Source organism: Sander lucioperca, chromosome 11 (genome assembly GCF_008315115.2).
Source record: "Sander lucioperca isolate FBNREF2018 chromosome 11, SLUC_FBN_1.2, whole genome shotgun sequence".
NCBI classification, from domain to species: domain Eukaryota; kingdom Metazoa; phylum Chordata; class Actinopteri; order Perciformes; family Percidae; genus Sander; species Sander lucioperca.
Genome location: NC_050183.1, coordinates 8,017,177 through 8,032,047, shown reverse-complemented (window position 1 = coordinate 8,032,047; position 14,871 = coordinate 8,017,177). Strand labels below are relative to the sequence as shown.

Genomic DNA, 14,871 nt, shown 5'->3' with positions numbered 1-14,871 from the left:
CTGAGAGTCTGTCCCTGTTTAATTCTCACTGGTAGAAGAAGACATATAGGCACCATCTGAGAGTGATGTGTTAACCCAATTATCTCATGGTCTTGACATGTTTGTGTAATTAGAATTAAATGTGTGAAAACCAGGATTACTGGTTACTGGAGTAATCAAAGACCTGAAGTGCGTCACTCTAAGATTTGGCACAATCGTGTCCTTGTTTGAGTGCAGAAGGATCTTACATGGAGGGATTTAACTTTGAAGTTGATCAGCTTGATTCCATCAAAGTCCACTTTTTCGTAGATGTCATTCACAACTCGCACGTAGGAGGCAACCTGAGAAAAACATACATTTACGTGACAAAATGGTCGATAACATCCCCTGTTTCTTTTAGTGTGTAGGTGCTTGAGATTTACGAGGCCCTGGAGCTCAACCCACTGCAACTTGAAAACTCAGCTGGACAAAACACAAAAATGAAGAACATAATATCTTCTTCTTCATTTGACAACACATATGCAGCACATTGGCACCTTGGATGTAGGAGACACTTAAACCAGCCAAGCCTGTGATTGATGACAGCATTTTGTCTATTTACACTTCAAGAGCACATCACAGCATCACTTAGTTTATTTTCTCACCCGGTGCAACAAAAGGTTTGGCACTGAACCAGGAACAACAGCAAGCATGTGTGTTTATGGTGGAAAGAATCTGAGGAGATTCAGAGGGGAGGGGGAGGACGGACAGCAGGAAGAAGGCCAGAGAGAATTAACAGTGTGGCCACAAAAAACAGCTAAGGACAGATTTACTTACTTAATAATTGTTCACAAAGAGATGTAATTAAAAAAAAAGCCCAGATGTGAAACTTGTTCCTAACTGACCCTGCATCAGATACTGAGAACATGAATAAACATCTGTGATGTTATAATTTCAATCAGACATGGAATGTAATAATAAATACTGTTTATTGGTTTTAATTAAGGGGAAGTTACAAAGTTGTTTATTTTCAATTTATGTCACTGGATTCCCACATCAGTGTGTAGCTAAACTAGGAAGGACTCATCAGGAAAGCATCTCATGTGACCTCTGACCCCAAAGAGGAGCGCTTTGTTCAGACAGAAACTTCAACACAGACACACACTTGAATCACTGTTATCTTTCTTAATGCACTGAGGCAATGCAGGCGCGCCAGCAGGCAAGCAGCTTTTAACCCAGTCACTCAAATCTGAGTTCACCGCAGGTCAGCCAACACTAAAAACAAGATCAGTTTAATCCAGGAAATCAAAAATGCATTCTTCTTCATCAACTTTGCATCTTATAGAGTTGTCGTTTATACTGAAGGTACATACTGGAGCTGCTGGGTGCAGCTGAAGAACAGAAGGTGACTGGTCCTGCTTGTTCAACCATGTGGACTGGTGGCTCTGTGCCAGGTCTTTACACCTGGCTGGCACAGAACCTTATTTGGCAAAACTGTCTGCAATGCATGTGCCACTCAGGAGCGTGTCTAAAGGGGTGGTCCCCCCTGATTGGTTCTTGGTCCCCCGCCCTCCCCTTTGCCACCTCATTTTTTAAATCCTGGAATCGCTTCTGTTGCAACCATGTTCTCAGAAAGGGAGGAGTGTGTGTGCGTCTGTGCGGGCCCTGGCATGTGGCTCTTTATTCAGCCTCACAGCAGCAACAGCTTGGTCCTTTATTTTGTATTGTTGAATATCTCAACGATAAATAATGAACTACCTCAAAACAAATTGTTTTCCTTAATTTCCTTAGTATATGTTAGTCATTAGAGGAAACTGTCTAAAAAAAGAAAAGAAAAGGTTCAGCCATGATTGGAGATTAACATAGAAATCCTAAAATATTTCACAAGGACATTTGGCTGTGCCCCTGTCTCATTCTTGTGTTTCTCTGTGTTGCCCCCTCCTCTTGTGTCTTCCATGTACCCAGTTTGCCTCTGTGTGTGTGTGTGTGTGTGTGTGTGTGTGTGTGTGTGTGTGTGTGTGTGTGTGTGTGTGTCTTATTACAATTTTGCTGCTCACCTGGCCTCTGCCTACCAGCACAGCTGCCTGCCAGCAATCTGCAGCTCATCACCTCTCCAGCATATCAACTAGAGATGGTCCGATACCATTTTTTGCTTCCCGATACCGACTCTGATACCTGAACTTGCGTATCGGCCGATACCGAGTACCGATCCGATACCAACGTGTCATATATTTTATTATGTTTTAACAACTGTATACTACTATCCCTATATGGATGTGATATTATTTCTGTCTTTGTTGTCAGTCTGGCTCAGGTTAAACTCTTTGCGGAACATGAACAAACACAAACAATGAACGCCCCAGAACTTTCTTTTATTATCCAGTTTGATAGTCAGTTATAACAGAAAAAGAACATAAATAAATTACTTTAACGTAGATTTTCTTTAGGGCTTTATTACGTGGTATCGGATCGGTGCATTAACTCCAGTACTTCCCGATACCAATACCAGCGTTTTAGGCAGTATCGGAGCCAATACCGATACTGGTATCGGTATCTGGTATCAGTATCGGAACATCTCTAATATCAACCCTGACTCTTCTCCCACTCTGCGCCAGACTGTTGTTCCAGTCACAGTAGTAGCTACCCTCAGGCCAAGCTGTAGAATCTTTAAGGTGTATTTTTTTCCTTGTGTGCTTGTTAACCAAGTAAATGCTTGTTTGTTCTCTTTGCTCCGAGATTCCTATTTGCCTGTCTGCTCGTCTACCAGTCTGCCTGCCGACAATCACTCCCCTGCTTCCTCTGCCTGCCATGCCACCTTCACGCTCTCCAGTCACCCCCCTTTTCTAACCCATCTCCTTTTAAAATAACATTACAATAAACCTGTTAAACTTTTTTTTGCATCCTGTCTGTGTTCTGCACTTGGATCCACTCACAAACCCACACACATGGGTCAGGTTTGTAAACAAAGCACCCTCCGCTCAGAAGCCGAATACATCCTGTTGTGTTTTGACACTGGATGTTCCATTACACTGGAAATGCTCCAGAGTACATTGTGTTCTCTGGTATGCTCAGGTATCGACATCATCTCAGTGCCTCACTCTGAAGGGGGTTACACGCTGGCTTGAGCCTTTTCTTTGTGTTGAGAGAAATAGCGCACAGAATGTCTACAAGCCTGTTAAGAAAGTGTGCATCATATATGAAACATCATGACTTGTCAAAGTGGAAACAAGATAAATGATGTTTAAAGACAAAAGATTTTCAACCGGTCACCTGAGCCACAACAGCCTCAACAGACTTGAACCTCTTGTAGTAGAGGTGGTCAGCATGGAGGTGGAGCAGGCAGCTGGTCTTTGACTCATCAACTGTTCTCCTCATCCGGCTCACTGGCGCCTCCTGTGGGTGAAATTGCAGAGACATGATAAAGTAGGAATTACACCTGAACAGATTTTTAACGGGACACAGTGAAGAAGGTAGTTCTGAATCCTGCTAAAACACCAGGGGGGTACAGCCTTTAATTGATAGGAGAGCTTAAAGACAGGAAAGGGGAGAAAGAGAGGGGGCGACATGCAGCAAATGGCCATGGGTTGGATTCGAACTTGGGCCGCTGCTAAGGACTCAGCCTACATGGGGCGCACACTCTACTGGGTCAGCTAATGGTCGCCCTTAGCATGTACTTGAACCTCTCCTAAGAATTAGTGAATATTTGTCTTTGTAGGTGTAAGTTCATGAAGTGCTGCTGATGTGTATATATCAAAACATGATGTCTTTATAACTGGAACGCCGCATGTCCCAGTGGGAAACGGGATGTGTAGCCACAGGAACACAAAATGAATGCTCCACTGGGAACAACATCTGTTCAGACCATTTCATGACCAAACAGTGGAAATGACCTCCACCAGCAGGCATGTTGTTAAAAATGGATCCATACCAATGTCCCGACATCCATTGTTGATAATGAACACTGGGACCACCACCCAGTTGGTCAAAGGTTAACAATAAATAGAGTACCCAAGGGGGAGATTAGCTAAATAGATTTGGCAGATGTTTATTCCATCATACCTAGTTTTGTAATTTCACTGATGTCAAGGTTTTCTGGTGGGTTTAAATCTGTAGCAGCCACTTTATACTGTAAATGAAGTTTAGGCCTGTAAAGAACCAGCTCATCTTTCAGCTTTCTGTGTTTTCTGTATCTTACACATCCTTTCTGTTGCTTTTAGAGCATCCTAAATCCTGTGAGTTGCTCTTGGTGACTCAACAGACTAAATAAAAGTGACCAAACAAATCAATGTGCTCGTGAATAAGGTCAGTTATATTTACAGATGAATCAGACACACTGTCAATAAATGTTTCTGGGTTAGGAGTTAATTATCTATAAATGGCATTGCAAAGGAGGACATTTTGAGGGTGAGGGCCGAGAAAGAAAGCAAGGCAGAGTGTACTTAAGTGTTTTTGTGTAAGCATTCACTGACTGATGACTGATGTCTGGATTTTTGTCCTACCTCATCAGGTCTGAGGCTTTGGGCGAGGAGGTTTAGATGTTCTGCTCCACAGAATCCATCAGGGCCAGTTCTCATGGATGGTAGGACTGTACAAAAGCAAACATAGACACTTTGATACACGTACAGGATAAAAGCATAGATGTGGATGTTGATGTACGTATTACAACTACTCTGTCTGCTTTTTTTGTCTCTTTGTCATCTGTTCCTTGTCATAAATGTTTCGAAGCGCCATGGCAAATAAAGGGAGAGACACCAAAAATGCACTTAAATTAAATGATAAGATGGGGATGGCAGTCATGTCAGTTGTGATAGTGTGTGGCAAATATATCTTGTGCAGGTGTTGGTGGGAAAAATGATAAAGGACCCCCAAAAAAGCACATTGAGAGAGTCAGCCCAAGTGGACAGTCCATGAACTTGCAAGAAAACAGCAAACAAGTCACAGCCAAAAAGTTTCCGTCAAACACACACAAAAAGGCAGGATGAAACCCACACAGACAAGCAAACACTGTCACCACTAATTTTGTCCTTAAGTCACTGAATCAACAATGGCAATGGCTGACTTTAATGTCATCATACAGTGTCCCCTACAGGGGCGGATCTACCAGGGTGACATGGGGTGACATGGGGTGGCATTGGGTGGCAATTTCCACCCTAAATAAAGCGAGCAAATTTCTAATATCCGATTGCAAGTGAATGCAGCACGAGACGACCAGCACTCCGCAAGGCCAGGTCTATATTATTAGACTGCACAAACCACCCCCTTCACTCTGAAATCGTAACACTCCCCTCAGGTCGCAGATTTAGAGTACCCCTGTTCAAGAGGAATAGGAGTAAAAACTCCTTTGTTCCAATAATGTGCAATAACTAACTAATTAGCTTAATTTGCACATTTAATGTAGAATATTTTAGAGCTTGCTCCTGTGGTATACAATTGTGTTGTATGTCTACATACAGGAAACATTTTTGTAGTCATGTCTTTGTATTGTTGTCTTGTTTATTTGTATGTTGTTTGAATGTGTTTTTTTATCTTGCACTCCTGACTGCATATCAAGTTTCCCATTTGGGATAATAAAGTGACTGAACTAACTCCACCCACCCTCCCCCACTCCCCTTCATACTTTCCCTCTATTCACATGCTGATTAGCTTCGGTTTTGTGGGAGGACCTAGGTCACACTGGACTACGTCCACATGCGTCAAGGTAAACCAGATAATAAGATATAATGCCATGCAGCTTCAAGCATAAATTCAATTACAAGCGTTGCATTTTGGAAGCACCGAGATAGCAGCCTATAGTGTGTTTAACATGCAGCACATGTACTAAACTTGGAATGATACAGAGAGGATTATCAACGGCCCCACTTGTAAATACTTACCTGTTCAACAGGCATAAACATGTAGGAAGTGATATTTCAATCTGCTCTGTCTGCATGCTCTCATCAACATGCTATTCTGCAAATAGCAAAGTTTTTAAAAACAAGCTAAAACGAAAGCTATTGGTTGGTTGGTAGTCTAACTGTTTATCTTTGTTTGCCAGGAATCTTAAAAAAATCTTGTGAACTGGTCAAAATTGTGATATAACCTTTTAATTTAGTTTTTCTCTAAGCTCCAAAAGAACATGTTCATTAAATACAGTCAGACACGGCAGCTGACGTCGACGCTGCCCTAATGCACAGAAGAGCAGACGGGGAGGAAGTGGGAAATGTACTTCCTGCGGGGTCCCGCTGGGGTCAACCTCTCTCTGTAGTGAACTATAGCAGATAACAGATTATTCATAAACATCTTTCTTGTCTGCGATGTACTGTACAATGTCCTCAGGAGTCATCAACCTCTGCTTTTGCGTCGGGGATCTCAAAGCCAAACTCATCCTCCATGACCATGATGATCTCCACCTGGTCCAAACTATCCAGACCCAGGTCTTTCATGAAGTGGGAGGCTGTCTGCAGCTTCTCAGGGTTGGTAAGTGGTGAGCGGTAAATCCACATGGCTACTTAATATTCATGTGGATGACGTCATCAGACTTTGCTTCTTCATTCTTTCTAAACTTCACTCAGTATTTTGATATCAGGAATTATATGATTTATTTTTTTGACAATAGCTTAGGTAAAAGTTCAGCCTCTGGGCACTGAGCTTTCTGTCCTTTGAACAATATAGTTGAATAGCCCTGCTGTAAGATCTCTGCAGTCTTATTTAGCTGGGATTAGCTGTGAATAGTCCTTTTCCATATTAATTAAAAAGAGCTATACTATGGGTTAGGTAAGGTTTTTTCATAAATTCCAGCACACTTCTAAAATTACCTCTATCAACTTGTTTATTTACCAGTAAAGTACAATAAGGAAAGACATTCTACTTCATTCAGGGGCTTTCCAAATAAATACTGATTGTATATACTTCTGCCACGAGGTGCCACCCCCTCAACATCTCCTGCAACTCTCTTGCCACCCCATGAATATATTTCTAGATCTGCCCCTGGTCCCCAATAAAACAGTTCTCCAATCATAATAAATAATTGAACAGAGATTAAACACAAGATTTGGTTCAACCCACTACTGGGTTCATTTTTTGGAGCAAACAGGACATTGTGTGAGATAAGCTCACAAATAAACACACTAGTGATGTGGACCAGGGCCACAGTCTGATCTTTGATAAAACATTTTGTTTGTGCTGTGTGTGTGTGTGTGTGTGTGTGTGTGTGTGTGTGTGTGTGTGTGTGTGTGCTTAACCAGGAGTATTGATCCGGGAAGGAAATACTGATTAAAACATCCCAGGAATTACAGATATTATCTCTTTCAGGGCCCCGAGCGAGGGGTTTCTGGGGCTTTGGTAAAATGTGGGGAATATTTGGCAAATTAAGAGCATTTGTGTTTTATTGTTATATTACCTGATGTCTTTCCTAACATTTCAAGGTTTTGTAAACAAAGGAAGCCCTTAAGTTTGAAACAAAGTAAAGATCGTTGGTCAATGACTTCTTTTGTTTACTCAACAGGTGCACAAGGTCACAGTTACTGCTTTATAACCCCAGTCATAGAAAAGATGACAGTTTACTTTGGGAATTAAGATCCAAAAGTTCATATTAGTTCCTATACTGAACGACACTTCAGCGACACAAGTAAACTAATGATACCAGTCATTCAAATTTGTTGGGGTATTGCTTCTGGTCTCACTTTTAAACTATGCTTTATATTTTAACCATTTCTTATACACAATAATTTAAAACAATACGTGCAGAAATAAATTGAAATTGGCTCCTGAGTGACCAACATGTCAAGCAACACTTTATAAATATAGGACCCACATTTAGAAATCATCGCTGTGGTATTGAGTGGGAGCCATGGGGCAGCCTGTGGAAAACGCTGTGATAACTGCTGGTTTGATTTCACTCTGTGATTTGCAATACCTCTGGGACGGCTGCCTCGTTCAGATTGATGCAATAATGATGGAATTGCAGTCAGGGGAGGCATGGCATTTGCATAAATTGGCCCATCTTGTTGCACTGGCAAAAACAGAACTCCACAAAAAAGCAAGGAGCCAAAAGGACTTCATTGCAACATAGTGTATTAGGTTTACGGTCAGGGACTGTGGGGAATCTGCGTATGAATATGGAAGAAAGAATGTAAGTTAATGCAAAGTACACTGCTGCAAAATTTAGTTGAAACAATAGATTTAAGTGGGATATAGCACAAACCCAAATAATGTAGAGACTGAGACTAATGTTCAGAAAACAAAGTATTCCAGCTACATTCATGTGGATAAAAATGGGCTTTGAATTCCACAACTTACAGTAGAGGCACATGACATCACTTTCACATGCAGTAATGGGAGAGTGACAGAATCAGGCAATGTTTTGCCAGTTCACTGGTGACCCATAAGAACTACAGGGGGTAATGCACAGTGTGTGCATGTGTACATATACTGTATGTGCATGTGAAACAATCATTCAGCAGTACAACATCTCCCTGAAACAGACATGGACCTAAGGACAGGCAACACGTGATTGGAACACACCATCCTACGAAAGTCCTGCAGCCAATCACAAACCAGTATTTAGTTCTATACATGGCATGAGTGGATGTGGAGGTGGATGTGGAGGCCTAAATGCTAGGCGTCAACCCAATGATGGAATTTTTTTTCCAGACCTTTCTACTTGCCCATGTTCTCTCTCTCTCTCTCTCTCTCTCTCTCTCTCTCTCTCTCTCTCTCTCTCTCTCTCTCTCTCTCTCTCTCGGTTTGTTTCTGTGTCTCATTGTTGCCTAAGTTGCAAAAGATTGTTATTAGTTTTTGCCAATTCAAAAGCAAAGAATTATGCTCCATAATAATTATAAACTGCCAAACTATCATAAGTCTTGTTCTGAAACCTTGGGGTGGTGACTTGACTCATCCACATTTTCAAAATCCTCGCTACGCTTTCTGTGATCCAACACAACAAACTCTTCCTTACACTCCTCTCTCTAGCTCTCACTCCACTCTCTTATGGCAACAAGTCACGTCTCACAACACTTCAAAACGAGACTTCTCCGCGACTTAGGTTAGACACAGACAAGATTAAGCGAAAGGTAAAGTAAAACGTCTTATTTCTCTGTAGAGTCCTTTCCATAAAGGTGTCAGACACTAATAATAACAATCAGAGGAGGTTGAAAAATACTGAAGTTCCCCTTTGAGCCAGAGCCACTTGAATCTCATTCCAGCTTTAAGTGTACGGTATATCAGTGAAAGTATGTTTGAGCAACACACCAACACAAAATTACATATGTATTCTTGCATTGTGGTTAGCGAATTTGATTTGTTGGAAGCAGCTAACAAAAAACATTGAATGTTAAAAGGCCCCTTTTTAAACCATGATGTCTGTACTGCAGAAGGACATTTTTGCCCTAAAATCACTGACCAAGTGCCCCATGAATGACCCCTTTGGTCAGGCCAAGTGCCCTCAAGTGCCCCATTGGCTAGCTCAAGTGAAAAATAACCCTAAACCTAAATATAACATAACACTCTGTGTGTCATAGAAGCTTTTCCCCTGCCTATGAGAAAGTCTGTGCACACCACTCCTCAGATCTATTCAACCACAAGGCCCTAGTGTACAAAACACGTGATTCACACGGTTGGTGGGAGATTTTGTACTTTGTCCAGATTTTATGCCTCATGTTGTCCAGATATCCCATATCAACGAGCATCCTTCCTATTTAAGCAAGCAATGAAACCTCTGTAGAGCTGATGATACTGTATGGCTATCTTTTAGAGAACAGGCACACTTTCTTGCAACTGTAACAGATAGCACTAATGAAGCTATAGCATAAGTTGAGTCAGGAAGACTATACTTTTGCATGCTTAGGCCTGTATTTTTTTCTCATGCATCTGCATTCAATCCTTACACACATGCTCACTCATCATTCCTTGCTGTCCTGTCGGAGGCTGTCAATTATGTTATCAGCTGTTCTCATTAGCTGATCCCATCTATTCAGTAGCGACACACTTACATTGTTAGCCTATCATCCTGCTACTTCCTCTTTTTAAATACGATTCTCGCTTTGCCTTTAGTTCATGCTGCTGTTATGCAATCGGTGCATTCACGGCTGTTACGCTAGTTACATTTCTTCTCCTCTTTGTTGCTGTCAGCTATCGTTTCAGTGCAAATTGTCACAAATGGCAAAACGCACCTCCACCTCTCCATCACCACCAGTCTTTGCAGATTATTCAGCTGCATCAGAATCATCAGCCACCACCACCAGTGTTTAACTCTGGGGGTCAGTGTCTGGGGGATTTATATTTCTGCTGCTCGGGGCAGATGCCCCTCATTAAAAAATCTCCCTTTCTAAACATCAAAGACTTTCTGCCAAGACTCAATTATCACATCATCAGTATAATAAAGATTCATCTTTACTTCATTCACTTGTCTCTCCTGATTGAAATGCAAAAGACTGATAACCTCAAGTCATTGCTACAACACAAAATGTTCAGCCAGTTTTCCATAGAGATATTTCTCAAGTGATCCATGCTCGTATAAAATAGTTTGGAAATAAATACCATGAAGAAAAAAATGTATTTACACGATTCTTAAACTGAAGATTTGACAGATTTGTATGTGTTGAATCTTAATGAAAGTTCTAAGTAAGGAAATGGAAAGGGATCACACACAACTCCCCCCCCTCAGTACGACAGTCGCGGTGTCTAGACTCCATCAGGGGGTATTCCTGTACTACTCATGGCATCTCTACCCCTTAAAAATGTATGAAATCGTGATGTGGTTCTTCATACTATTAATGTGTCCTGTTTATATGTAGAATGGTGCCCTTAATTGCCCTGTATCCTGATGTCATTACATTACATTACCTACATCCCAGAGGATAAAAAGCTCCTTACACAACCTTTGTTGCACCCAGACGACAACCCACAGGAAGTGGAAATACACACAGGAGCAGACACATTATGTCAGCCTTGTGTGTCCTAATTTACCTCTTGTAGGAAAGCATTGATTGTTTATTGAAATATCAATTGCCAAATCTTTCACAGTTTCCTGCAGATATGCAGGCCTGTGAATGAAGAATGGGATGTTGTCAGCTGCAATGTTATCTCATGTAAAAGTTGCTACAGTCATGAAAGATGTTGAAGAAATTGCAGGAGGTGTAGGGAGGAAGGCAGCCACGGAGTCTGTGTAGACTTAAGAACAAAAACATGGGTGTGATTTGGCACGATCTACTATGTTTCCAGGAAAATGCTTTCTTGGAAATAATCCTATTCCAATGCAAATGTGCACACACAGCCAGAGAAACCCACCCAGATAGAAATACACATGCTCACAACATTTTTACAGATTTCACTGATGACTGCCATATGGCCAAACCATAAGATGACACAATTGTATGGCAACTAAGAGTATGTTTTCAACAACTTTAATCCCTGGAAGATCCTCTACCTGCTCCTCTTTTTCATCTCCCCATTCCCTTTAGAAACACTTTTCCTTCTCCTGCCGTTGTACTGTACCCCTTCCTCCTCTTCTTTTACCTTCATACCTTCCTTGTTACTTTATCCCCCATCTCTCCTCCCCCTCCTTCAAAAGTCACACCATCTTTGCTTTATCTTTTCTTTGGCATGTGCCCAGGAAGTTGCTAAATAGGTTCTGCTGTTACAGTATAACTCCACTCTTTATACGAGTTAAGCATGCAGATAGTTCATTGACCCCTAGTAACCTTAGTTTGTAATAGAGCTTGAAGCTACAGATACTGTACAGAGACTGTATGAGAACAGCGAAATGGGGATTAGTAACAGGCTGTAGTTGTAAGACTACTAGGGGGGCCATGAATCAAACTGTTTGAGAAGATCTACTGTAGAAAGGAATTTTATTGTTCTGCTCTTGCCATAATCACCAAATAGCCAAGAAAAACAGCTGAGGTAATGGGTTGTCGTTTGGACAATTTCAGTCTGCAAATGCACAAGCTTCAGAGTTTTTCATCCTGGACACTGCTGGGGGCAGTTAGAAAATATGTGCTGAGACAACATTTTCTGAGAAATGTATTCGTAAAGTGGAAAACAGGAGGTAGTCTTACCCATGTCATCCTCGTGGTAGATTATAGAGTGTTGATCTGTTTGGCTGCTGGTGTATCTATGTATTGGCTCTGTGTGATAGGTCCCGTTGTCTGTATGGATGGTTCCCTCGAACTGACCCTGTAACACCGAGCCATGGCAGGCTGAACCATGTTCACCTGCAAGACCAGGTCAGGAGAGATAACATGCCAGGGTCAGAGAGATAGACAGAATAAATAGATAAGATACTGAGAGAAACTTCAAGATTAGAGGCAGCAGATACAAGAGGAAAGATGGGGCAATAGTGAGAAAGCAACTAATTGACTTTTCGATCTGCACAGTTCAATATATTTTACTTTGTTCTCAAATTTCAAAAACCAGGGAAGATTTGCCTCAAACAGATTTGCATCCAGATGTTTTATCCAAGACTATGACTGTTGATGTTAGGTGATTAAAAGCTTTGATGCCCAGTAAATTCACTTAGACTTGAATCACAGTAAATGTTCCCAGCTCTAGTGGACCAGATATCACAGTCATACCCACCCTCTAGTGTTCCAGAATATATGTGGGAGAGGTCAGCCAATGTGGAACCATTTTCACTGACCACCATGAAATTTTCGGAAAATGCTGCTGCATTGCGTTTTAAACGGAGACGGAAAGTTCTGCAGGAACAAAAACACAAACAGCTCACAGATGTGGTCAACGCTTTGTAGTGTAGTGAAAGGTATGTAGATCTATGACCAGCAAGAAAATATGGACAATTAATTGTTGACACGTGTTATGGGTTTAGAACGTGAATAAATAAATCTAACAGAAGAAAAAAAAGCCAGACTGTGTTTTCAAGAGGGCTTTTGAAACAGTTGCCACAGTTAGAGAAATGTGACGTTACCTGTGGAAAGCAGTAAAGTCCAGCTGCAGTGTGTGCTCCTGAAGATGTGTGGCTCTCTTGGCTCTCAGGTGCTTCCTGTGAAGATCCTCCCTGTCATACGACAAGCCCTCATAATGTTTTATATATGGACTGATGCCACTCACAGCACCTGGCAAAACGGATAACATTCTAGTCACTTCACAGAGCTTCACACCTCAAAGGGAAACCAGACAAGGATGCCCACTTCCACCTTCCATGTTTTTCATCTTCAGTGAACCAATTGCTGCAGCACCTCACAACATAAAATCAGCCTTTATGCAGATGACATGTTGTTATACTTACAAGCTTCTTGCCTGCTATTGCAAGAGATATTTATCTTAATCGACACTCTCCATTTTACATTGAACAATAAACTAAAACATAAATACTCCTCTCTGAAGATGCTTGTAATTATTTAGCATTAGGTCAGCTAAAACCACAGATTTGGGAAAGATTGAGGACAATAATAAATCAAGACATGTTGTTACTGTAAGATAGTTACTACATGTTATTGTTGTTCACTTATTTATTTATTCTTTCACCTATTTATTTTTATTTTTTCCTCGACAAGGTGTACTATGAGTAAAATTAGAAAAATCACATCCAAAAAAATGTCAAGACAGATTATTTGTGAGACAGAACCACCTTTTTGACTTTTACAGGATTGTTTTTAATGTGCTTTGTGTATGTTAACACAACATACTATTGGCACTGAATGTTGTTATTCAGAAAATCCTTTTTTATCACAAAATATATTTGCCTATAATAATAAGTGAATGGTGTATATAGTGTATGAAGCTATTTTATTTGTATTTTTGTCTAATGTTTTAAATCTTGGTTTATTTTTTATTTTGCTTTATTGACTCTTGAGCTGCTCCAACAAGTGAATTTCCCTGATGTGGGATCAATAAAGTTGATCGTATCTTAACTTAGTCTCCCTCTACCTTCCCTTTATCCATTCTCCTTCCTACCTTATCCCCACCCCCTACCCTTGTCCCCCCCTTCTGCTCATGCCTCCCTTCATATTCCATCGGGTGCATTCCTCTCCCACGTCTCATTCTAGGTATTGTCTGGGGCTGGGAAAACCGCATAAGACGTAACTCCCACACTGAGTCTCCCTCCCCCCGGTCTTCAGTACGTCCTCCCAGACCAGCCTACAGATTACAGTAAATCCCACTTACCTAAACCCTTAATAAATGTGTGTACCGTATTATTCACAATTTAGTAAGCCAAAAATTATGTTTACGTCACTGGCAAGTTTTGCAGGATGGCTCAATGCAGCATTCCTGAGAGGACAGGTTGAGACATGTCTGAGCCATAGGTCTGAGCCCAGAAGAGGCCAGTCCACCACAGCAGCTGAAAACTGCATATACTAACACATCCACATGCACTGAGACTCACATACACATAACCTAACTAAGCTAAACAACCTCAAACAACCCCACATACTTATTCAGAGGGCAGGTGAGGAAATACACACACACACACACACACACACACACACACACTCTCACACACACACACACACACACACACACACACACACACACACACTACTTCACACTCTACCACCACACTACCTGTAACCCGGTCCCGGCAGTCGACCAGCAACATTAGCAGACAATAGTGTTGAACCCCCATGGTCTCCTCATGGGTGTGTTTTTCTTTTCTTTTCCTTTCACCGTTTTTTCTTTCTCTTCCTTCGCTCACATCTGTCTCTCTTAATCATCCCTTCTGACTTTGAGAAGTCTTCACCAGCCTCGTACCTGTGCTCTTCCCTGGAATGTGACTAGTTGGGAAGCTAGAGAAGAGTGGAAGACTGACAGGCATATTCAGACTTGTTTGCTAGCATGCTATTAGTTATCTGCACAGTTAAAGGAGGGATTTGAAAAACACTTGTAGGAGGATTACTTACTGAAATAGTAAGAGTGGTGTCGTAAAGATAAAAAGTAACATGAACATTTGCTGTACAAGTACCTGTAACCTTAAGCATC

The 14,871-nt window shown here is 41.3% G+C and overlaps 1 protein-coding gene across 2 annotated transcripts in view; it reads right to left on the bottom strand.

The window, feature by feature from the left end:
• The window catches only part of si:ch1073-396h14.1 (disintegrin and metalloproteinase domain-containing protein 10), a 59,579-nt gene extending 44,918 nt beyond the window's left edge, over nucleotides 1-14,661 (bottom strand). For both annotated transcript variants that reach the window (XR_004106240.2, XM_031307051.2), the window contains exons 1-7: nucleotides 14,458-14,661; nucleotides 12,860-13,007; nucleotides 12,514-12,632; nucleotides 11,994-12,149; nucleotides 4,458-4,543; nucleotides 3,229-3,351; nucleotides 228-320 (exon numbers count right to left, since the gene is read on the bottom strand). Coding sequence is in view for 1 of the 2 variants with exons in the window: in XM_031307051.2 (XP_031162911.1) it covers nucleotides 228-320; nucleotides 3,229-3,351; nucleotides 4,458-4,543; nucleotides 11,994-12,149; nucleotides 12,514-12,632; nucleotides 12,860-13,007; nucleotides 14,458-14,518 (786 nt within the window). In the remaining variant the exon portion in view is untranslated. The remainder of the gene's footprint in view (nucleotides 1-227; nucleotides 321-3,228; nucleotides 3,352-4,457; nucleotides 4,544-11,993; nucleotides 12,150-12,513; nucleotides 12,633-12,859; nucleotides 13,008-14,457) is intronic.
• Between the last annotated feature and the right edge of the window lie 210 nt (nucleotides 14,662-14,871).